Source organism: Rhodotorula toruloides (genome assembly GCF_000320785.1).
Source record: "Rhodotorula toruloides NP11 unplaced genomic scaffold Scaffold13, whole genome shotgun sequence".
NCBI lineage: Eukaryota > Fungi > Basidiomycota > Microbotryomycetes > Sporidiobolales > Sporidiobolaceae > Rhodotorula > Rhodotorula toruloides.
In genome coordinates, this window is record NW_015622973.1 from 231,579 (window position 1) to 252,396 (window position 20,818).

Consider the following 20,818-nt stretch of genomic DNA (forward strand, 5'->3'; position numbering starts at 1 on the left):
GTATTTGCACTGTGTCGCACACCCGACTATTCGTCAGCTTCGCCGGCCTTGAGGGAGAAGGGAAGGAGGGAGGAAGGGAGGAGGGAGGGAGGAGACGAACGTTGTTCTTGACCGTGAAAGTGCGGTCGGCTGACACGACTGAGGCGAGAGCGAGGAGCGTGAGTGAGAGGGAGGTGGAGAGCATCGTTGCGTCGCTGAAAGAGGGGAGGTAAGAGAGGGTGAGGAAGGAGGGAGAGAGAGCAGAAGAGCAAGCGGAGCGAGGCGACGAGGGACCGAAGAACGTCTGTCGTTGGAAACGCCGAGAGTCCAGGAACAGCCTCGAGACGGGAAACGAGCCGGCGCTCCTCAGCGAATACACGCGGATCCTGCGTCCGTTCTTGGTTCGTCGGAAGGTCCGAGGAGCAGGGGCGTGCAGGGACGACGTGCGTCGGATATTTTGGCCGAACGGGGGGTGTGCGAGCGAGAGGGCTGCGGACGGGAGGCGGACAGGAGGTGGAGGAGGTTTGGAGGCTGAGAGGTTGCCGAGGCGAGAGGTGGAAGGGAAAGGGAGTCGCTAGGTCTTCCCGGCGAAGAGGAGAGAGGGAAAGGAGCGCGCGGCAGACTGCGAGGAAGAGTCAGCGTCCGGTCCACTAAGGCGAGAAGGAAGATCGCACCTTTACCCGGCCCTCTTATCCATCCCTCCCTCCCGACCACAGAAGCACAAGAGAGCGAACGCAGCGAACGAACCATCGCGGGCGGTGAAGAGCGCACGAGACGGAAAGGGAACGAAGGAAGGTCGTCGGGAGGGAGAACAACAATGCACGTGGGCAGGAGTATACTCGGAATCAACAGGTGTATGATGGGTATCGTAGAGGGTATCTTGAGGTCGGGTCGTCGAGTGGTCGTGAACCGGTACGCGAGGGCCGGAGGGAAGGAGATAAAGGGAAGGGAAGGGGAAGAGGCGGATCAGAGGTGCCCACCGACGACGCGGACAAGTTCATCTTGCAACGCCGTCATTCCCGCTTCATCAATCTCCTTCAACGCCTTTACGGACTGCGCGAACCCAACCCGTCTGATGAGCACATCTCGGTCTCGCAGGAGACGCAAAGATCGCAAGGAGAGGGCGATAACGCACCTCGGTGAATTGCGTGAGGATCTCTTCGTTCTGCGTCTCTTGCGCTGAGACGGCTTGGGAGAGCGCTGCGATGCGCGCGTACGTCTCGGCATTCTTGTTCGCGAGCTGCGCACGATAAACATTGTCAGCGCGAGGCAGAGAAGGAGGAGGGGAGGGAGGATGGGGGACGTACGGCTTGGCGCTTTTGGCGCAGGGAGGAGATGGAAGTTTGCAGGACGGGAACGGTAGCGGAGGGGACAGTGATCGTGCCGTCCAGTCCCATCCTGTACGCGCAGACCGAAAGCGAAGCCGGACGACGAGGTCAGTTCCGTCCTGTTGCCGCGGCAGAGGTACGTTCGCGCACTGGTACAAGTTCCGAGGTTCCTCTCCCGCGTCTTTGCGCGCCTGCGCCTCTGCAATGAGCCTGTCCAACTCGTTGGCCTTCTCGACGAAGCCGGCCGTGCGGACAAGATCGTTCCACGCGAGCTGTGCGACCAACAAGGTCCGTGAGTTGTAGAAGGGGGAGAGAGTGAAGGCGAGGGTCCACGCACGGGCACGCCGTCGTTGTAGGTCGAGACGACCATGTCCCTCAACCCGGGTATCAGGTCGGGGTACTCGTCTGCCCATCGCTGGGGGAAGCACTGCCTCATGGCCTTGTCGCTGCGCACGCGTACTCTCCGTCAGTCGCCCCAGTAACCCCCGCGAGCGAGTGTGGAGCGCACTCGAGCGTCTTGATGACTTTGGACGAGGCGACGACGAGGGCGTCCTGTGTGAGTTTTGCGCGGCGCCCGAGCTCTGTGTGCTCCTGTGGTTGTTGCTGTTGCTGGTGTGAGTCTGCCATGGCTTGTGGTCGGGCGAGAGTGAGGGTGCGCGAGGGGTCGCGTCTCGAGGCGAGGCGGAGGAGCGGGCGGAGAACAGACCTCGCTCCCTTAGCTGAGACGAGTGCGTGAAGTGGATGCGAGACAGCAGTCACACAGCTTGACACACGCTTACACACTCGCACGACGCATGCCACACCCAGCGACACCCCGTCCCGCAGTCTCTCCCCAACCCTCGCTCAACCCGCTCATCGCACCCCTCGTCGCTGCCTCGCTCGAACCACCCCTCAAGCGCACAAAGCACGCCCAGCAACCCGCTCTCACACCCCGCCCAAACCCCTGGTCATCAACACCGATCCCTCAAGGCGCACAGATGCTCATCGGACAACCCTCACCCGGCAACTCGCACTCGCACGCCCAGGCGCAGACGAAAGTGTGGACGAGGCCGCCGAACAAGGTCGGGCACGTCGAGCGGTGGAGGCTGTGGTGGGGTTCGGGAGTGACTCCTACTGCCATGCTCGAGTGGGTGAGTGCGCACCGTCTTGACGAGCAGTTGGCGTGTCCCGGGCCGAGTGAGGCAGGCTGCGTGGGATGCTGCGAGGTGGACGGATTGCGAGATCGCCTCGAGGATGCGAGCGTAACTGACCTCGTTCTCCTCCCTGTTCGTGCGCAGTGGGAAGTCCTCCTCGTCAGTACGTCCCACCTTTCTATCCCCGTTCCCGTGGCCCTCTTCGCGCTCTCTCCCTGTGACACTAACCAACGCTCGTTTCACCCCCGCAGACACAGTCATCCTCATCACCCTCTCGCTCTTCTACTTCGCCCTCTCCTCGCTCCCTCCCCACCTTTCGATCATCGCGCGACGGGCGAGGTACTACTTGTCGGGGAGTGAGGACTTGCTTTAGGCGGCGCCGACGAAGGCGGTCTATTCTTCCCCTTTCTTTAGCGGCGGTTCTTGGGTTCCCCTTTCTCCTCCTCGTTTTGGGTCCACTCCTCCTTCCTCTCCTTCGACGTTTCTTTTCATCTCTTTCGGGCTTCTATCCACAGCAAATCGGGTTGTCATACGGCGGTCGTATCAGTCTTCCCTCCTTTCTCCGTCCTCCTCTTCCTCCCTTCCCTCCTTCCTCCTTCCTTTCGGGTGCTTCACCAAACACCCATGTCTCTACTACTCGCAATACCCACTCTCAAATGTCCTACTACACCCTCTCTTCCCTCCATCTTCTAGCACCCGCACACTCTCTCGTTAACCCGCCTCGTCCTTCGTACTTTGCAGTTCCCTCCCTTTTCCGCAGCCTTTGTCCCACCCGTTCCTTCGTGCAAAACACACACGCCGGCATAGATGCACACATCGCATCGCCAGCCCGCAGTTGGGAGTGTGAGAGCTCGCGGAAGGTCGCGGAAGGTTGCGAGTGGGCGAAACCCGGTTTCTGGGAGCGAGAGCGTAAGTCGTAGGGCGGACGTCAGAGGGGCCTTGTGAGGGAGGCAAGGGAGGAAAGCAGGGGAGGCGAGGTTGGTCTTGCTGTGCGCGAGGAAACCGGAGGACAAGAGGGAGGAGCAGGGAAGCGACACCTTCGTGAGGCGTGAGGCATCGATCTGCAGCAGCGCTTCGCGAGCGCAATAGAACCGGAGAGAGCGGAAAGCGAGTCGTGGAGCGTAGGTTGAGGGGAGGGAAGTTCCCTCGAGAGCAGCGCAGTCGGAAGGTTGCATGCGAGACCCACCGCCTCCGGCGCGACTCTTTCTGATCCGTAACCTTGGAGGAGATCGGAAGCGCTGCAGCCGTGCCTGGTGCGTCCACGATTGGGAGGGGGCGAAGGAGGAGGAGGATGCGAGCGGGCGCAGGAGCCTGTTGGAGCGCGCCAGCGAAAGAGGGGGCGATGGCGGGTGAATGTGGAAAAAGGAGAGTGGTGAGTTTTGAAGATGGCAGCGGAAGAGGCGGAACCGAGCGGGGAGAGAAAAGATGCGGTCGGGAAGCGTGCCGAGGGCCCTTCGTCCGCGCATCGTGCCGATGCTCGGTCTGGTGCTTGGTGTGAGAAAGTCTTGATTGCACTTCGTGCCTTGCGCGTTAGTGTATGTCGGAGTAGAAGAGCGGGGTAGGAAAGCGAGAGGTGGAGAGCCTCGGGGCTTTGAACGAGAAGGATCGAGCCTGGCGGCGGAGTGTGGAAGGAGTCCTTGCTTCCTAGGATATGGAAGAAGCAGAGGGGAAAGGGAGACTCAGGGGTACGGAACCAACGAAGCGCACTGAAAAGCGGGAAAAGCGGGAGGGAGCAGGCGACGTCTTCCGTCGGGCGGCTGCCAGGAACTCGTCTCGACTATCGGCGTCGAGTGAAAGCATCTGCAAAAATGCACAGTTTAGTTCGCGTCAACGGAATCAAAGCCCAAGCGGAATGGAGAACGCACTGAGTAGTGTCATGAACGAGAGGAACATGAGCGCGCACTCGGTCATGTAGTGTTCGACGGTGATGCCGCGCCTTGCCGCGCGCCTGGCAATGAAGGCAGAGAAGTCGTCGGACCAGGACGGCGGATGAGCGGGTCTGCGCCGGAAGGACGAAGGACGAGGACGAGGAGGCGGAGGGTGGGTCGCTGGGCGTGCGGCAGCGGATGCACGAGGCAAAGCGGAACGAAACAGCTTGTCTCTGAGTCCTGACAGCCTCATCGAGTCCCACGAGCGAGCGGAGTGAGCAGTTCGTGGTCAACCCATCCTCATCAGCTTCGGCGAGGGTTGCGAGTGCGCATGTCGTCGGCATCGCTCGCCGGGCAGCTGAAGCCCTTGCTTGCACTCGCTGGGATTCTGCTCGGCCTCTCGCAGCCGTCGAAACCGCCCCCAGTTGGCGCAAAGAAGCCGTCGCTCGAGGATGTCCTGAGGAATCGGTTGGAGGCGTTCTACGCGGCAGGAGGGCAGGGACAGTCGAGCGCGCCCATTAGAGCAGAGCAGGAGACGGCTGCGGCGGCCCTGTGGCTTCTCGAGCAGATCGCGCTGGCTTCGCGCTCCTCTTCTTCCCTCTCGCCGTCGGATGCCTCAGCACCCTCGACTTCTGCTCCGCCACCGCCCCCAACCGCGCCCATCTTCGGTGCGAGGGATATCAAGGCGATTGGGATGCTGGCAGGAATCGTCGGCCGATGGGGGATTGGCAGGGTCTCGCCATTCGGCGCCGGAGGAGGAAACGCCAGGTCGGGACCGCCTGCGCTGGGCCCAAAGATCCAGGAACTCGAGGAAGACGCCGAGGACGATGTGGGAGATGCGCGGACCAAGGAGGAGGAGCTCGCTGGACACGCCAAGCGAGTGCTTTCCGTCCTTTCGCTCAACGAGGAGCGATTGCCGCAGTGTTCGGAAGGCGAGAAGCAGTTCTTCGCCATCGTAGCGCCGCAACTGCTCAGCGCGTTGCTCGGATCGCTCGTACATTTCACCCAGAATCTCTCGGCGGATGAGAACTGGGCTCGAGAAGCGCTGGACCGGCTCTTGCACCGGTGCGCCGGTCCCCTTTTCTCCACTGTATGCAGCCAGCTCACTCAGTACATTCTTTTCCGATAGCCACTCTCCCTCCGCTACCATCTCTCACCTCCTTACCCTCCTCGGATCTGCCCCATCTTCGCTTCGCCAATCTCTCACGACGCAGCTCTCGACGCAATTGCTTCGACCGGGCGGCGTTCGCTCGCTTCTCCTTGTAGTCATCGGCACAGGAGCCAGTAGTGGCGGAGAAGACGAGGTCGGCGTACGGAAGCTGGAGATGGTCAGGCGGGTCATCGAAACGCGGCCGACTGATGCGAGTCTGGACGCTAAGGTTCGTCCAGCTACATTGCTGATCTTGGTTGCCTGCTAATACGTGGTCCAACAGGCCTATTACGCCAACATCACAGCCCAGTTGCTCGACATTCTCCGCGCAGCCGCCTCATCCTCCCTTGCAGCCAGCCTGTCCACCTCCTCCATCAACAAGGGCAAGGCACCTGCCGCATCGTCATCTGCACCCACGCCGTCCATCGTACCCGTCCCCATCATCCGCGCAGCTTCGTATGTCGTTGCGCACTTGCTCGTCCGCCCCGCTGGACAAGGCGGAGGTGACGAAGCCAAGTCCCTCGTCCTACAAGCTTTGCACGGCCCGCTTTTACCAATCTCGCATCCCGGCGGCCCGCTCGACGCGAAGAAGGAGGAAGGCGTGTTGCTCGACTCGCAGGACCTTGCGACGCACCTCTCCCTCCTCTCGCTCCTCGCCCTCTACGCCCCGCCACTCCCATCACTCCTCTCGACCCTGCTCGCGCCTCTTCTCGCATCCCTCTTCTCGCTCCTAACCCACCTTTCCCGACCTCCTCTCGTCGCCCTGTCTTCCCCGACCTCCGATGCCCTGAAAGGCGTCATCAGCGACGAAGCGAGTGCCCTCCTGCGGACGTTCGCGAAGGGCGAGGAAGTGCCGGAGGCGGTGAAAGCTGTGACTGCGGCAGTCGAGCGGTGGGAGAAAAGGGACGAGTTTGGCGTCTTGCCGCGAGGAGCGATGCTGGTCGAGGAGGACGTCGCGGACCAGCAGAGGGTGGAGTGGGGATGGTCGAGCGAGGGTGCGCCGGTGCTTCGCTACGCGGCAGGTTTTGACGAGGCGGAGGACGATATCCCCGTTATGGGCGGTGTCGACGAGGACGGCGAGGAACCCGACCTATCAGCTCTGTCCCTGCAGGTTGATGCGGTCTGGCTGGTCGGCTGGCTGAAAGACGTTGATCGCAAGGAGCTGAGCGCGCAGCTGTTCCTGCGCTGGCTCGACGAGATCAAGGTTTTGCGGGGGGTCCAGGACGTTGAGGACGCGCGACGGTGCGTCAAGCCACCGCTTCTGCGTGTTTGAGATACTGACGAGCACTTGTCGCGCGCGAACAGCTCGGTCACCCGTCTCCAGCTCGTCCTACAGATGGTCGAACAGCTCGGCTCGGACATCCTGAGCGAGCCAGGCGAAATCATCGCCTTCGTTGCGCACGCTCTCGACGCCGAAGTCGGCGAAACGGACGCGAGCAAGCCCGCCGCCTCGAACGCGGGACAGGAACCGACTCTCGACGCGCCTGCCGGACTCGCTGGTCTGCGACTCGTCGAGGAACAGGAGGGGGAGGCGAAGCCGAAGATTCGGGAGACGGACGATGCGGCAGACGCGGATGCGGGACTTGGAACCGGTCTTGGCAAGGACGAGATGGCGATGACTGCGTTGACTCTGCTACTGGCGGTACTCGAGGGTGCGCCGACTGTTTTCCCCCGAAAGTGCGCAAGCTAATCACGGCGTCTGACAGCGAACGAGACGCTCGACACGTCGAACACGCCGCTGCTCGCGGTCATCTACTCGCAGCTCGACACTCTCGCTTCCTCAACCTCGTCCCAGCTCATCCCTCCTCTCGCGCGAGAAGCCAAGATGGTCCTCTCGCTGCGTCGAGCCTCTTCCGCCTTCGATTCTGCCCACCCTGAATCTACGCCAGCGGAATCTGACGACCCGCTCGCCGCCTCTCGCGCCAAATACCGCGAAGCCTTGAAGCTCTTGCAAGACCCGCTGCTCCCCGTACGAGCGCAAGGCCTACACCTCCTTCGCACGCTTGTGCTCGACCGCAACACCGCCCTCCTCTCGACCGATCCGGCGCTCCTCCCTGCCGTCCTTGACATCTTCGTCCAAGCCATCGAGGAGGAGGACTCGTTCCTCTACCTCAACGCCGTGCAAGGCCTCAGCTCGCTGGTCGACGTTTTCGGTCGACAGGTCATCGGGCGCCTGCTTGAAGTTTACACCGGCGCAAGAAAGGGAGACCGCGAGCCGAAGGCTGTTGGCGAGGGCGAGAAGGGGACACGGGAGCTGGACAAGCGGTTGCGAGTGGGCGAAACGCTCGTACAGGTTGTCCAGCGTGCAGGCGAGGCGCTCGGGATGTTCGGTGGGTCCTCGTCGCCTTGCTGCAAGCAATTTCCTGCTAATCTTCTTCGTGTGCAGTCGACGACGTCGTTGCACCTCTGCTTCTCGTTCTTCGCACGGCCACCTTGCCGATCCCGCTTCGCGCATCCGCCATCACGATTCTTGCGACTTGCGTCGAAACCGCCCCGGTTGCCCTGCTTCAGTACGCCGACGTTCTCGCCGAAGCGTGCACAACACTTCTCAGCCTCGAGACGGTCCCCCTCGCGCCAAGAACGCGTCCGCCGGCACCGGCGCCATCCAAGGTCGACCACCTGGCGGGCAAGGGCAAGAAGAAGGCTTCTCCGGCGGTCCTCATCGAAGAAGTCGACTCTTCCGACGAGGAAAGCGATATGGACGAGCCAGAGCCTGCGCCTTTGGGCAAGGATGGCCAACCTCGGCGTCCGGAGGAGCTACCGGATCCGACGACTACCGCCTCGAAGCACCCCGCCTTGCGCAGGAGTGCGGCCGTGTTCCTCGGGTCGCTGGTTAGGACTGCGGCGCACCAATCGACTGAGCGTCGGGAAAGGGAGGAGAGGCAGGCTTGGGACCGGATCGAGGACGAGACGCAGCCCTTCGGACGCGAAGGTCTGCGCATGCCGTTCGGCGGGAGCATCTCCTCCACTGGCGGCTTCCTCGTCCGCGAGCGCAGGGCGGGCGGCGAAGCGGTCGGCAGCTTGATCGGCGCAGAGCAGCTTGTGCGGGCTCGGACGGTCTTGCGGTACGTGAGCGAGACAGACGAGGACGCGCTCGTTCGCGAGCAGACACGGCAAGTTCTGCAGGAGCTCGAGGATGCGTAGCACGTTGCAGTGAGGACGACGACTTGCACTCGAGCAATCCTAGCGTCATCACCGCTTCTCCCAGCGCCGCCATCCATCCTTTTCTCGCTCGTCTCGCCGGTCCTTCCGTTCGCCCCACCCGCCTCTCCGCCGCTCCTTTGCTTTTTTCGTCTCCTCCCGATTGTACATGCCAAATCCGCCCGCTTCGCTTCGAGCTGGTGTTGTCGAAGCACTCGAGAGCGAAGACGAGAGCGCAGCCTTGCGACGCGATGCGAGGAGGGCGACCGCTCGTGCGCGCTCCGACGAGACACGATCGGTCGCCTCCCGCTGCGGGTCGCGGGTCGGGGCGCTACGGTGTCCAACGATGTTAGGCTCGTCTCGTCCAGGTTCTGATCGCTCGGCACGCGTGCCTGCCGACAGAGGCGGTCGACGATGTTTCGGCAGAAGGAGGGACGGCATCTCGGGCTCAAAGGCGTTCTTCTCGCCGCGAGAGCTTCGGTGCGTGGATGATGAGACGCTCGACCGAGGCGTGTCGTCCCACGAACGGTTCGAGCCCGTTCTTGCTGTCGGCTCGATGTAGCGGTCTCGCGTCGAGGGCTGTCGAGGTGTCGGTGCAGGCTTGCCGGAGAGAACGTCTTCCCGTCGTTTAAGGTAGGTGTTCATGAGGGCGAGAGGGTCAGACATTCGCTTCGATTCGTTGTCGCGGTACCTGCGAGTGCCAGACAAGTCAGATCTTGCAGGAAACTCCAATCGGAAGCGAAAGCGACGCACGTCCGCTCGAGAGTCTCCTCAACCCCTTGCTTCCGCTCCTTCTCCGTCTTGCCGTCCTCAGCTGCGTACCAGCCCTTCGGCTCGCCCTCTCCCTTTTTCGCCAGGAAGACCTTGGTGAGCGAGTCGTCCGGTTCCGCTTCCAGCACCTTCTTCAGCCGTGACTCGAGCTTCGCAGAACCTGGTTGTCCCCCCTGCCGCTACGACTCGCGTCAGTATTGAGCAGAAAGGTGAGCAGGACGTGGGACGCACCGCTTCAAGGTCTGCCCAGAAATTGAGGTGCCCGTTCGTCGTCATCGGCACCTCCTTCTTATCGCCCTTGCCGCCTTCTGGTCGCACTATCGTCGCCCTGACCTGCTCTTCCTCCTCGTCCGCCCGATGTTTCCCCTTCAATTGGCGCTCAAGTTCCTTCTCGCCCTCATCATCCCTGTCCCGCTTCCGCTTCTTCCCGCTCGCTGACTCCGCCTTCTTCCGCAGCCTGTCGAGCCGCGCCTCCGAGTCGGCCAGCATCGTCCGCTGCTCATCCTCCTCCTCTTGCGCCGCCGCTCGCGCCTCGTCCCGCTTAACGCGAGCGATGTTTTCGGCACTGTAGACGTGCCATGACTTGTGCTGGAGAAGCTTGATCGGCATGGCGGTCCAGCGGGGCGGAGACTGGCGACTTTGAGGTGTGAAGGAGGAGAGGCTGTCGAGCGAGGCGGAGTCAGCGAGGATTAGCCGGGGAAAACTGCAGGCTGAAACGCACCGGTACTCTTTTACGGATGTTCAAGGCAAGTAAGGGACAGCACAGTCCGTCAAAGCGCCTGTAGAACCGTCGCGGTTCGGAAACTGATGAGGATGGCGAGGAGGAAAGAAGGGAGAGAGGACGGTGCGGGGTGTGCTGAGGCAGCTTGAGGCGGTTTTGGAGAGCTATCCAAGCACTGTGGCAGCCCAAGCGTGCCTCCAAGCGGTGTCGAGGCGGATGTCAACTCGTCAAGAGTTGGTTCGCCTCCTCCAGCAAGGTTGCTCTCAGCCAACTTGCTCTGATCTGCTTCGCTTCACGCTATGCCCATGCTAGACAAGCCAAAGAAGGCGCCAGGCTGGTCGAGCTCTCTCCGCGACGACGACTTCTCCTCGGACGACGATGCCGGACCTCGTTCGCTCTCAACGTCTCGCGTTGCTCGGACGGCTGGATTGGGGGACGAGGACGACGAGGAAGGCTTCGTGTGGGGCTCAACAACAGACTTCGTGGACATCGGCATGGTCGACGAGCCGGCCAGCTTGAAGTTTGTCGAGACGCCGTTGACCTTGGCGAAACGGACGGGCGCGACGGGCGGTAAGGCGGCGCAATCTGACGCGAAGCAGAAGGAGAAGCCTAAAGCTACCGTGGTGCGTTGCGAGCGAGGCTCTTCTGCGCCCTGTTCGTCTGCTCACCTATCTCGCATTCTACCGCAGCCTCCTCCGCCTGCAAAAGCCCGACCTGCTCCCCCGCCAACTTCGCTTCTCGATCAGAATATGTTGGCTCAGAGTGCATCAAAAGCCGGCCCAGCAGCAGCAGCGCCGCCAAAAACGCCCGCCAAGGCGAAGACCACGGCGACCTTCAAGCCTCTCCAGCCTCTTTCAGCCGCGCCTGTCGCGCCTCGTGCCCCAGTTGCGCCTAGACCTGCTCACAAGGCTGTTCCGCCGAGCTCGCCTATCAAGACGCTCGACCGCATTACCGCGCCTCCTCAGCATCCGATGCCTTCGAAACAGCCTGTTCGCGCCAGGCCTGCGCTCGGCACTCCTGCTGCAAACCCGTTCCGTCCCCCAGGATCTCGCATGGAGCCGTCGACCTCTTCCAAGCAGTGCTCGCTTCTACCGGTGACGGCTGTGCGCAAGCCTGCTGCGTCTTCGGTTTCTCTCGTTTCCAGTTCTGCTTCTTCTTCTGCTCGCCGTGCAGGATCTCCTGGTGAGCCCGCCCTCCTCGCTTCACGGGAGCGCGCCCGAACTGACCGGACCGTGGATGCGCAGATGGCTCGACTCCTCCGACTTCTCCTCGCCCTCGCTCGAAGCCCTCGAAGGCAGCTGTCGTTCCCACTTCCCGCGACGGCTCTTCCAGCCCTCTTCCGCAGTGGCAGGCTCCTCTGCTGCGCCCTCAGCCGGTCAAGGGCTTTCAGCAGCCGGCGTCGCCTGCGCCTGCGCCAACGACTCCGAGCGATCGCTTGCTGAGCGCGCAGGCAACTGTTCCTCCGCACCGTCGTTCGCCCAGCATGGATACGACCGCTAGGAAACGCCGCTTTGCCGAAACTAACCCTACTCACGCATTCGCCGACCATCCGAGCGCAGGTCTCGCTCATTCGTCCAGCGAAGTTAGCCACGAGACTCGTGCTCGCCTCGACCGCTTCCGCTACATCGGCAACTTCGGTACGACCTCGAAGACTAGCTCGCCTGCTTCTACGACTCACACAGAACCGGCGGCTAAGCGTTCACGAGAGGCTACTTCCGAGAGCATTGCCTCGTCCACAGCTCGCGAAGGCAGCACGTCTACGCCGACAACCGCACGCTTCACACTTCCCGGTCTCGCGCCTCCGTCCGCCCCGAAGCGCCCCTCCAACCGCCTCGCTTTCGAGCCCGCCGAACCGCTCTCGTCTTTCCAAGCGCGCATGTCTTCCAACAATTCGCGCTCATCCTTCGTCAGCTCAAACTCGCACGACAACAGGGACGGGAGGGAGAAAGTCCTTCTCGGTGCCGCGGTTAGGTCTGTCAAGCCGATTCTCTCGACGAGGTTTGGCGGTAGTGCGGGCAAGAAGAGGAAGCTCGGCAAGGGCGTGCCGCTGGTCGTGCCGCGTGAGAAGGCTGCGCAGGATGAGGAGGAAGAGAGCGCTGAGGCGAGGTTGAGAAGGTTGTATCGCAGTCTCGATGGGTGAAGAGGTCTGGAAGGGCGAGCAAGTGAAGCGCCCGCGGATAGACGGGAAGGAAGGACACTGCATGGACTCAGATTCGCTTGTAACGACGTGCATATCTCTCGCTCGACGTCGTCGCACCCGCTGAGAAAGACCGGCTGAGAAACGCAAGCAATGCACTTCAAGCCTCGATCATTACTCGGTCGTCGTCCTCACTCATTTCCGCCTCCTCCGCATCGTACATGTCCGCCTCGGGCGCCGCCTTAACCTGGGCAGGTGGTGGTGCGCCCTCGACGCCGTACTTCGTTTCGACACTCTTGCGAATGAAGGCGAGGATGGTTTGGCAAGCTGATTGTGCGAGGTCTTGCGCGTCAAAGAGCTGTCGAGAACGGGGTGTCAGCGCGGTAAGCGGAACATTCGAAGTGCAGGTTGCGCACCTGGTCCTCCGAGAACGTCCCGACAGAGTCGACGCCGGCGCATGTTCCTTCTGTCCCGCCGACACCCTGACCGAACGAGAACGCAAAGACGTGCGTAGACGTCGCGTCCTCTTCTTCTGCCGGCGTCGGGTCCAATCGCATCTCCTCGTCGTCCGCCTCGCCGTCCTGAACCGGCACGAACGCAATCGCCACAGCCACGAGCATCCCTCGACATTGTACTCCCGCATCGACGAGCGCCATCATCGCCGCATTGATCCGCGCAGCCTTCTCGCCTGCTCCCACTCCAGTCCCTCGAGGTGCCTCGAGCTCCTTTCCCTTTCCCTTGGCATCAACTTGCAGTGAGGGGTCGGTCGAGAAGGGCTTGGTGAAGGTTGTGGACGGGGATGAGATCGTTTGGAGGGTGAGCTGGATGAGGGCGCGTGGGTAGAGGTGCAGGAGGATGAGGGGAGCGAAGAGTTGGGAGAGCGTCGATTCGGCGGCCTTGACCGGCGGGCCTGTGTGTGAGCCACGCGGACCGTCAGCATTGTGCTCGTGGTTGTGAAACGCAGGGAACGCACCCCCTTGCCCTCTGAGCGGCCGGACGTTGATTTCGAGAGTCGCCCGGTCGACCAGCTCGTCTCGCAGCCTCACCTCGGCAGGACCGGTCACGGAGCCGAGGACAGACACGTTGCCTGTGCCCATTCAGGTGTTGTCAGCGTCACTACGAGTCGCACCGAGCGAGAATGAGCGCACCAAAGGTGAATTGCGCCGACCCATCTGCTCGCGACAGGGTTCCCTGCGAGAGCGCGAGCGGGCGAAGAGCGGTCGCCTGTCTGTCTGTCCGTGCAGTCATAGCGAGCCTGTCACCGTCCTGGATAGCTCTCGAGCGAGTGCGGCGTGGAATGACCTCTGCCAGACGCTGGTCTCCTCCTCGACCTCCGCCAAAACAGCCACTCCATCAAAAACATGTCTGGTGCGCCACGCTGACCACTCCAGAGCGCGTACACGGGCTGACTGAGAGCACCCACGCTCCCGCCATCGCCGCTCGCCCTGATCCCACCCTCGCAGACCAGGAGCAGGAACGAACTGAGGTCAAGCCGGAGTCGCAGCACATTGCGCTCAAGGTTCGTCGCGGGGCGGTTCTCTAGCTTTGTAGACGCTACTGACGCTGGTCTGCGCGCACAGATCCAGGGCTCGGGCTTCCCGGAGCTTGTCATCAAGGTCAAGAGGTCAGTCCTTTCTGTCCGCGATCCGGGCCACTCCTGGGCGTGCGCGGGTCTGTGAACGGTGTTAGATTGCGGAGCAGACTGGCTGACGTGTTCGATACCCGCTCGCAGGACCACCAAGCTCTCGAAGATGATGAACGCCTACTGCGACCGTGCCGGCAAATCGCTGAGCGAGGTCCGCTTCATGTTCGGTGCGTCGCGCTTTCGAGTCACATACGAAGCGCGGTGCTGACGGCTCTCACGCCCCGCGCGCAGAGGGCGACAAGTTGAGGCCGGAGCAGTTGGTGCAGGACGTGCGTGCACGTTCTCATGCTCGCGGACTCCTCATGACTGACTTCCGCCGCGTCGTGCGCTACAGCTCGACTTTGACGACGAGGACTTCAACGAGGAGAACCCTCTCGTCATCGACGTTGCGCAGGAGGCGGTGAGTTTGCGTCTTTACGCTGCGCTGTCTCCCCTCTCTCTCGCACGAGGGATTGCTTGCTAGCTTTTTGAGGACATGATACTGACGCGAGTCCCGATGTGCAGGTCGGCGGCTCGCTCTGAACGGAGGAGGACGCGCACGACTCCCTCTTCGCATGACCCAGTCTCGCTTGATGTTCCCTCTTCCCGCTCTACGCATATTCCCCTTCTTCGTTCCTTCAATGCCACCCCTACCCGCTCTCTTCCTTCGTCAGGCTCGACTCGCTCGACGCCTAACCGTTTACCCCTCCCCTCTTCACCTTGCGTTTGCTCTACCTCTCTGTACGAAACCCCGTGAAAACGAAGCTTCTGTCTCTTTGTCGTCTCATTCCCAACATCGACGTATTCGCAAGCAGTAGAGTACGCCCGAGCGCCGACAGGATGGCTGGACTGCTCAGTCGTTCGCGATCGCTCTCGGTGAACAGAGGGAAATGAGGAGCGGTTCTGCGTTGCGTACGTGTGACAACAGGATGCGGTAACGACTATGAAGGGCTTGCGTGCGGTGCGAATGGGAGGAAAGGGTATGGGGGTTCCGAGGGTTGCGAGGGTTGCGGGTCGCGAGGGTGATGCGACGGTAGGCGAAGGCGCGGATAGCTTACAGGATACGATATCACTGTTGGGGATGATCATGTTAGCCGGTCACAAAGCGAACGAGGCGGACGCTCAGGACGCACGTTCAGGTGGCGGATCAATTCGTCTCCGTCGCCTCCTGCGAGGCATCCTCCTCCGCAAAAGGCTCCGAGATGACCCTCCTCATCGCCTCGTTGAGGCTCGCCGAGACAGCCTCAATACCGCCATCTTTCCCGCCAGACTGGACCATCTTGAGCTTGTCCTGAGCGGCGAGGTGTACGAGCGAGATAGGGAGGTGCGAGGCGCTTGCGTAGCGGAGCGCTTGTTCGGAGAAACCGTTGAGGGAGACGAGGATGCCGAGCGGTTGGGGGTGGACGCCGCGAGATGGATGTGAGGGTTGGCGGGAATAGGGCGAACGGAAATGTGCCATGTTGCGCCGGTTTCGTCGCCGTAGATTCTCCGCTAGGATCGTCCCTTCTAGTTCACGCACGACGGCGGGCCCGAGTGCCTTCGCCTCGGCTTTGCACTGAACGGCGACCTCGAACATCCGCAACAGGTCATATCCCTCGACGTCCTCGTCGTCCTGCCACACTTCCTCCTCTGACATGTCCTCTACCCATCGTTGCCGGACGTCGGGGACAGGTCGGACCTTGGCCCAGCCAAACAGACCGTCGTTGTAGTCGAGCGAATCCTCATTCTCCTTCGACGGCAGACCCCATTGCCACCTCCCTCGCAGATCGATCCCCTTGTCGTTCGCGCCGCCTACTCGTATCAGTCCTCGGACGTTGAAAGGCCGTGCGGAGAGGTACTGAGCGGTGGCGAGCTCGTAGGCAGTCCCGAGAGCGGTTGTCGAGGGTGCGAGAGGAGAGACGGGTTCGAGCGGGCCTGAACCTGATGCTACGCGCTTGGCTGCTGTAGCTAGCCGTTTGGACACCCTCGCGGCCATGCTGAGCCGCTCAGTAGCCTTGTGAGCCGATAGCGAGTGAACAACAGGAAGTCAACCTCGAGGAGGAGGGTTGGCAACGACGTCAACCTGCTCTCGCGCTGTGCTGGTCTGCTGAGATGAAGTTTGGCTTGCTACAGACCGACTCGAGCTCAGAAGACGACGACAACGTCCCCAAAGTCCCGCTCAAGCCGACAAACCGGTGCGTCCCATCCTCATCAGTTCACTCGACTCGGGAGGAGCTGACAGGGCGGCGACGCCTTCTTGCAGCGAAATTCGACGCGCGCCTAAACGAGCAGGCTCTGCGGGACCGTCTGCCGCGTCGAGCGCACCACGAACTGCCGCTGCCGGCGAACCGTTCAACCCCACTCCAGTTCGCCTCGTCCGTCCACCGAATCTGAAGCGCGTCGAACGGCGGGAACGAAGGCCTTTGCACTTTGTAAACGACGACAGCGATGCGTCGGGAAGCGAGCGGGACGAGGTGGACTTGCTGAGCAGTTCGGACGAGGAGGGCGGACGGTTGCAGGATGAGGAAGACAGCGATGAGGACTACGACAGCGAGGAGGAAGAGTGGCCTGTTGGGCCTGTCGGGAGCATTGGCTTGGGCGGCTGGCGGAAACCGGGAGTCAGTTCGGGAAAGGGCAAAGAGTACGTCCTGTTCGTTCACTCATCTCCAAGCTCCGACTCACTTCCGATCTTCCAACAGACGCGCCGACGTCATGTCGCCGACGCGATTATACGGCGGCCCCGACGAGCTCGAGGAATGGGAGGACAAGTCGCGGGCTTCCACCTGGGCGGCCGCAAACCGCGCCTTCCACCTCTCCCTCGCCCGCTCGAAGTCCCTCTCACCCGGTCTCGCACGATCAACAGCCTCAGCCGACGTCTCCTCCATCCAGTCTATGCTTTCCGACCTCGCGCTCCAGCAATCGCGAGAAAAGGCTCAGCTCGTCAAGTCGTTCGAGCAGCGGAACAAGGCGTTGTGGGAATCGATCGAGGCATCCATTCGACAAGCGGAGCAGGAAGAGGGTGAGCGGCAGCGAGTTTTGGCGGAGCAGCGAAGGAAGGCGGAGGAGGCGGAGCGAAAAGCGAAGGAGATGCGCGAGGCGGAGGCGAAGAAGGCTGAGGAGGAGCGGAAGAAGGCTGAGGAGCAGCGACAGGAGGAGGAGCGGAAGAAGGAGGAAGAGCGGAAGAAGGACGAGGAAGCGAAGGCGCAGCGGGCGAAGCAGGAGGCAGAGGCGGCGGCCAAGGCGAGTGCGGTAGGCCTGCCAGCGTCGGATGCCGAGGGCTCGCCGAAGGCAGAGTTTGAGCGATGGAGGGCCAAGATGACGGTACGCTACAGGCTCCAGCCCGTGCTGGCCAACTCACGCTGACGAATCGTTCCGACTTGCAGCACATCAAGCAGTCCGTCCTGCCAGTCGTCTCGCAGAACCCGGCTTGGCGAAAGTCGTGTTTCCAGGCCAAGCGAGCCATCACGCCCAAGATCGGCCAGCTCACCTCGTCCGCCGAAGCCATCTCCCGCATCATCGGCCAGCTTGACGAGCTCCTTACGTCGCTGCGGCCGCCCGCTGGACCCGCCGAACCGTACACCTGGACTCTCAACCACCTTTCGAAAGCGCTCGTCAAACAGGCGGAGACGGAGGTCACGGCAAAGCTGGGGACGGCGTACCCGCTCGGGCGAGTCGTCATCGGCCTACTCGCTAGGGGTCACACCGAGCTCGGCGACGTCCTGATGGCGCGACTAGTCAAGAAGTGCTTCTGGATCACGGCTTACTGGCCGCCCAAGCAGCCGGTGCGTGACTCGCCCCGCCTTTGCCCTTTCCGTCGCGCTCACGACGCTTCTTTCGCAGGGCCAATCCGACGAGTCGTACCAAAAGACGCTCGGCCACGCCCCGCCGACCTCGTCCGAGACGCTCGTGCAGTATGGCGAGCGCATGTCCGGCCTTGTCGCCCTCTACGCCTCGATCCTCCAATCCTCCCCTCTCGACCCTCCCCAAGGTCCCTGTCCATCCGACCGTCTCGCCAACATCCCTCCACACTTCCGACCCGCAGCAGGATGGCGCTGGCTCGTCCTCATGCTCCGACCACCCCTTATCGGCCTCGAACCGACTCCCTTGCTCCTCGTCACTTTCCTCGAGATAGCCGGTGAAGGCTTGCTCGAGATCTACGGTCGACAGCTGGCGAAGTACCTCGAGGTGCTGCTGCGGGAGGGGATGCGGGAAGGCAAAGCGGGATTCTCGGAGAAGGCCAAGAGCAGTACGGTCAGGCTGCTGCTCTGGCTCGAGGACTGGGAGAAGAAGGGCGTCGTCGAGAGTGCGCCAGGACGGCAGGTGGATCCGTAGCCGTTCGCTCGTAACCCGCGCGATCTCTCACTCTGGGTTTCGTCGATGCGGACTTCGATGAGAAGGAGGTACTGCTGTTTTGCTGGTCCGTCTTTTTGCTACAGGCTGCGCTTCACACCTAAGCGTCCGCCCTCAAACCGAAGCGATCCTATTTTGCCGCCATCGTCGTCCTGCTTACTCGTCCTTGGTCGTACGCCTCCTCTTGCGCTTGAACGAGTCCTGGTAGCTCTCAAAGAAGGCGGCGGGGAGGGTGAGGTCCTGGCCGGTGATCTGCTTGAAGGTCGGGCGGCCGGCGACGTAGTTCGTCTTGCCCTCGCGGACGAGGGAGTCTGCGGCGGAGGAGGGAGCGGTCAGTCGGATCGAAGGCAGGAAGGAGAGGGACGAAAAACGCACAGTACTCGAGGATGTACGCCTTCTCGGCCTCGTCAATCTCCTCGCCCTGCTCGCTCGACAAGATCTTCTTCGCCTCACTCTCCTTGACACTCTGGAACTCCATCTTGGTCCCGAGCGCCTGCGACGCGGCCTCGGCGAGTTCGGGGCCAGCGACCATCTGAGGACCCGTGAGAGGGATCATCTGCCCGCGAACGTCGTCGGAGAGACCGTGCTCGCCCTCGGAGGTGAGGATCTTGGCGAGGAGGAGGGCGACGTCGCCGAGCGAGACCTGCGCAAGCCGAAAGTCAGTTTCGGTTTAAAGTCCTCCCCCTTTTTGTCGTTGCAAGACTCACGGGCGCGAACTTGTGGTGCGGGTCGACGGGAAGAGGGAGCTTGCCCTCGCCCTGCGCTTGCTTCGAGTCTGCGTACGTGAGAAGGTCAGAACGGCTTGAGTCATTGCGAGGCGGAGGACGGACAGAGAAGAAGGTTCTCGCAGTAGAAGCCGGCGCTGTGAACGTCGAAGCGTCAGCGGACCGCACGATAAGGTTGAGAGGGAGGAGGCAGACGCACCGAACGATGCAAGGCGAGTGGCCGGTCTCGCCGGTCGACTCGTCGCTCTTGGGCGCCATGGCGAGGACCTCGAGGTCGATGAACTCGCGGAGGTGCGGCTGCTTGTCGCGCTCGGCGTAGTCGCAGCCGGCGGACGAGAGGAAGACGAGGTTCTTGACCGACTTGGACTTCTTGCCGAGCTCGAGGATCTGCTTGACGAGCTTGGCCTTGTCCTGCGCGTGACACCGTGTCAGTAAAGCTTGACGCAGGGTCGAAGGTTGAGCGCACCTTGCGAGCGGGCGGGATGAGGCAGAGGGTATCGACGCCGAGTTCCTTGAGCTTGTCCTCGTCCATCTCGTCCACGAGGGCGGTCTCGACGCCGTACTCGTCGAGAACAGCCTTGGTGTCCTCCTTGGGCTCGCCAAACGTCAAGCCGATGATCTTGGTGATCTTGCCCTTGTAAGAGTTGTCCGACATGAGGAGCTCGAGGACAGCGCTGCCGGTGAAGCCGTCTACGGCGGTGATGGCGAGGACACGTCCGGAGCTGCTGTTGTTGCTCGACTCGGACTTGGCCTGAGCCTTGGAGACCTTCTTGGGTGCCATTCTGCCGGGACAAGGCGAGTGAGTGGGGAGGAAGCTGTGAGAGGGAGAGGACGCCTCGGACGCACGTTGCGGTGTGTGCGGTGGGTGTCAAGCGTCGAGTTGTGCGTGTAGAGCTGTTCAGTCTGAGCAGCAGAGGGTGTGGGAGCGAAGGAAACGAGCGAGAGAGGAGCGAAGTTGCTCTTCGCGAATCGTGGGCGTCACTTCGCCTCGCTCGACGACACGGCCCGTCGGAGTGACCGTGCGGTGCTGGAGCATTCGAAGATCGACGTTCTGTGAGCAAGGCACCCGTCGCAAGCCGTGTCCGGAGACGCCGTAGACGCTGCGTCCCTCTCCTCCTCGTCTCGCTTCCCCCTCTCCGCAGCGAGAAGTGAGTGAATGCGTCGACGGAGAATACACGGGTGCTGCACGAACAGGAGACACAACAAGAGGACGACGGGGAAGGACGGCGAGAGAGGATGGGCGACAGTCGGGTCAAGGGGATCCACCGCGAGTCGAAGAGAACTTGTACAGGAAAAAGAGGAGGACAAAGGCGACGACAATGCCGAGCTGGATCCGCCCTGGCCCCTTGCCGCTCTGTACGGACCGCGCAAAGCGCGTGCTGGTGTTGGAGAGCGAGGTCTTGAAGCTGTCGAAGGTGTTGCTCTGCGAGGAGGACAAGGTGGGGTCAACTCGCCGACCAGGCTTAACGGGAACGCTCTTCGGCTCACTGTACTGTCCAACAACGAGTTCTGCCCCCGCGAATCCTGGTAGATGTCTGTCGTGACCTGCGAGCGTGGCGAGGCGGTGCCGACGACGACGAGAATCAGCACGACGAGCTCGTTTGGCGGACTGAAAGCGGGTGGAAGTGGTGAGTACACTCACACTTCGTAGCTGGGAGATCTTGCTGTGCAGGTCGTTCAGGTGCTGGTCGTTCTGCGCCTCGAGATCAACGTCCGACGACTCCTGCGTCTTGCCCCGACCCCAGCTCCTGTGGGCCAGTTCAGACGGTGTCAGAGTGCGGAGAGACGACGAAGCAAGCGACCAAGACGCACGACATGGCAGCAGCGGCGGGAAAGTGAGAGCAGCGATGGCGGACGGGAGGGAAAGGGCTGTCGGCAACTCGCGGTGGTCCTCACAGAGACGCGGTGACCC

General features: G+C 62.1%; 13 protein-coding genes across 13 annotated transcripts in view; 5 read left to right on the top strand and 8 right to left on the bottom strand.

The window, feature by feature from the left end:
• The window catches only part of RHTO_01406 (Thaumatin, pathogenesis-related protein), a gene marked incomplete at both ends in the record, with an annotated part of 1,337 nt that extends 1,153 nt beyond the window's left edge, over positions 1–184 (bottom strand). The window contains one exon of the mRNA XM_016415088.1: positions 101–184. Within this exon, the coding sequence (XP_016272878.1) occupies positions 101–184 (84 nt within the window). The remainder of the gene's footprint in view (positions 1–100) is intronic.
• Positions 185–945: 761 nt separating this feature from the next.
• RHTO_01407 (mind kinetochore complex component Nnf1) lies at positions 946–1,934 on the bottom strand (the record flags this gene model as incomplete). Its single annotated transcript, XM_016415089.1, has 6 exons — positions 946–1,032; positions 1,115–1,219; positions 1,287–1,377; positions 1,458–1,579; positions 1,645–1,753; positions 1,816–1,934. 6 exons carry the CDS (start codon positions 1,932–1,934, stop codon positions 946–948), a joined length of 633 nt encoding a protein of 210 aa, XP_016272879.1.
• Positions 1,935–2,101: 167 nt separating this feature from the next.
• RHTO_01408 (protein of unknown function DUF3317) lies at positions 2,102–2,813 on the top strand (the record flags this gene model as incomplete). Its single annotated transcript, XM_016415090.1, has 3 exons — positions 2,102–2,437; positions 2,585–2,603; positions 2,692–2,813. The coding sequence occupies 3 exons, from the start codon at positions 2,102–2,104 to the stop codon at positions 2,811–2,813; spliced, it is 477 nt and encodes a 158-aa protein (XP_016272880.1).
• A 316-nt stretch (positions 2,814–3,129) lies between these two features.
• RHTO_01409 (uncharacterized protein) lies at positions 3,130–3,906 on the bottom strand (the record flags this gene model as incomplete). Its single annotated transcript, XM_016415091.1, has 1 exon — positions 3,130–3,906. One exon carries the CDS (start codon positions 3,904–3,906, stop codon positions 3,130–3,132), a length of 777 nt encoding a protein of 258 aa, XP_016272881.1.
• Positions 3,907–4,639: 733 nt separating this feature from the next.
• Positions 4,640–8,602, top strand: RHTO_01410 (protein required for cell viability; the record flags this gene model as incomplete). The annotated part of the gene is made up of 6 exons (XM_016415092.1): positions 4,640–5,373; positions 5,438–5,687; positions 5,742–6,700; positions 6,764–7,110; positions 7,165–7,788; positions 7,845–8,602. The coding sequence occupies 6 exons, from the start codon at positions 4,640–4,642 to the stop codon at positions 8,600–8,602; spliced, it is 3,672 nt and encodes a 1,223-aa protein (XP_016272882.1).
• Positions 8,603–8,650: 48 nt separating this feature from the next.
• On the bottom strand, positions 8,651–9,979 carry RHTO_01411 (uncharacterized protein; the record flags this gene model as incomplete). The annotated part of the gene is made up of 3 exons (XM_016415093.1): positions 8,651–9,290; positions 9,353–9,543; positions 9,602–9,979. The coding sequence occupies 3 exons, from the start codon at positions 9,977–9,979 to the stop codon at positions 8,651–8,653; spliced, it is 1,209 nt and encodes a 402-aa protein (XP_016272883.1).
• A 411-nt stretch (positions 9,980–10,390) lies between these two features.
• Positions 10,391–12,231, top strand: RHTO_01412 (uncharacterized protein; the record flags this gene model as incomplete). The annotated part of the gene is made up of 3 exons (XM_016415094.1): positions 10,391–10,714; positions 10,781–11,273; positions 11,336–12,231. 3 exons carry the CDS (start codon positions 10,391–10,393, stop codon positions 12,229–12,231), a joined length of 1,713 nt encoding a protein of 570 aa, XP_016272884.1.
• A 157-nt stretch (positions 12,232–12,388) lies between these two features.
• Positions 12,389–13,476, bottom strand: RHTO_01413 (exosome complex component RRP46; the record flags this gene model as incomplete). The annotated part of the gene is made up of 4 exons (XM_016415095.1): positions 12,389–12,586; positions 12,645–13,138; positions 13,202–13,315; positions 13,377–13,476. The coding sequence occupies 4 exons, from the start codon at positions 13,474–13,476 to the stop codon at positions 12,389–12,391; spliced, it is 906 nt and encodes a 301-aa protein (XP_016272885.1).
• Positions 13,477–13,589: 113 nt separating this feature from the next.
• On the top strand, positions 13,590–14,395 carry RHTO_01414 (small ubiquitin-related modifier; the record flags this gene model as incomplete). Its single annotated transcript, XM_016415096.1, has 7 exons — positions 13,590–13,596; positions 13,692–13,747; positions 13,809–13,852; positions 13,961–14,040; positions 14,105–14,142; positions 14,208–14,273; positions 14,378–14,395. 7 exons carry the CDS (start codon positions 13,590–13,592, stop codon positions 14,393–14,395), a joined length of 309 nt encoding a protein of 102 aa, XP_016272886.1.
• A 604-nt stretch (positions 14,396–14,999) lies between these two features.
• RHTO_01415 (protein of unknown function DUF2034) lies at positions 15,000–15,827 on the bottom strand (the record flags this gene model as incomplete). The annotated part of the gene is made up of 1 exon (XM_016415097.1): positions 15,000–15,827. One exon carries the CDS (start codon positions 15,825–15,827, stop codon positions 15,000–15,002), a length of 828 nt encoding a protein of 275 aa, XP_016272887.1.
• A 116-nt stretch (positions 15,828–15,943) lies between these two features.
• Positions 15,944–18,163, top strand: RHTO_01416 (poly(A)+ mRNA-nucleus export-related protein; the record flags this gene model as incomplete). The annotated part of the gene is made up of 5 exons (XM_016415098.1): positions 15,944–16,026; positions 16,095–16,472; positions 16,531–17,152; positions 17,215–17,613; positions 17,672–18,163. The coding sequence occupies 5 exons, from the start codon at positions 15,944–15,946 to the stop codon at positions 18,161–18,163; spliced, it is 1,974 nt and encodes a 657-aa protein (XP_016272888.1).
• Positions 18,164–18,337: 174 nt separating this feature from the next.
• Positions 18,338–19,687, bottom strand: RHTO_01417 (NAD(P)-binding protein; the record flags this gene model as incomplete). Its single annotated transcript, XM_016415099.1, has 6 exons — positions 18,338–18,492; positions 18,557–18,824; positions 18,889–18,956; positions 19,012–19,043; positions 19,106–19,317; positions 19,373–19,687. 6 exons carry the CDS (start codon positions 19,685–19,687, stop codon positions 18,338–18,340), a joined length of 1,050 nt encoding a protein of 349 aa, XP_016272889.1.
• A 471-nt stretch (positions 19,688–20,158) lies between these two features.
• RHTO_01418 (bet1-like protein) lies at positions 20,159–20,723 on the bottom strand (the record flags this gene model as incomplete). The annotated part of the gene is made up of 4 exons (XM_016415100.1): positions 20,159–20,329; positions 20,395–20,451; positions 20,549–20,654; positions 20,719–20,723. The coding sequence occupies 4 exons, from the start codon at positions 20,721–20,723 to the stop codon at positions 20,159–20,161; spliced, it is 339 nt and encodes a 112-aa protein (XP_016272890.1).
• Positions 20,724–20,818: the final 95 nt, after the last annotated feature.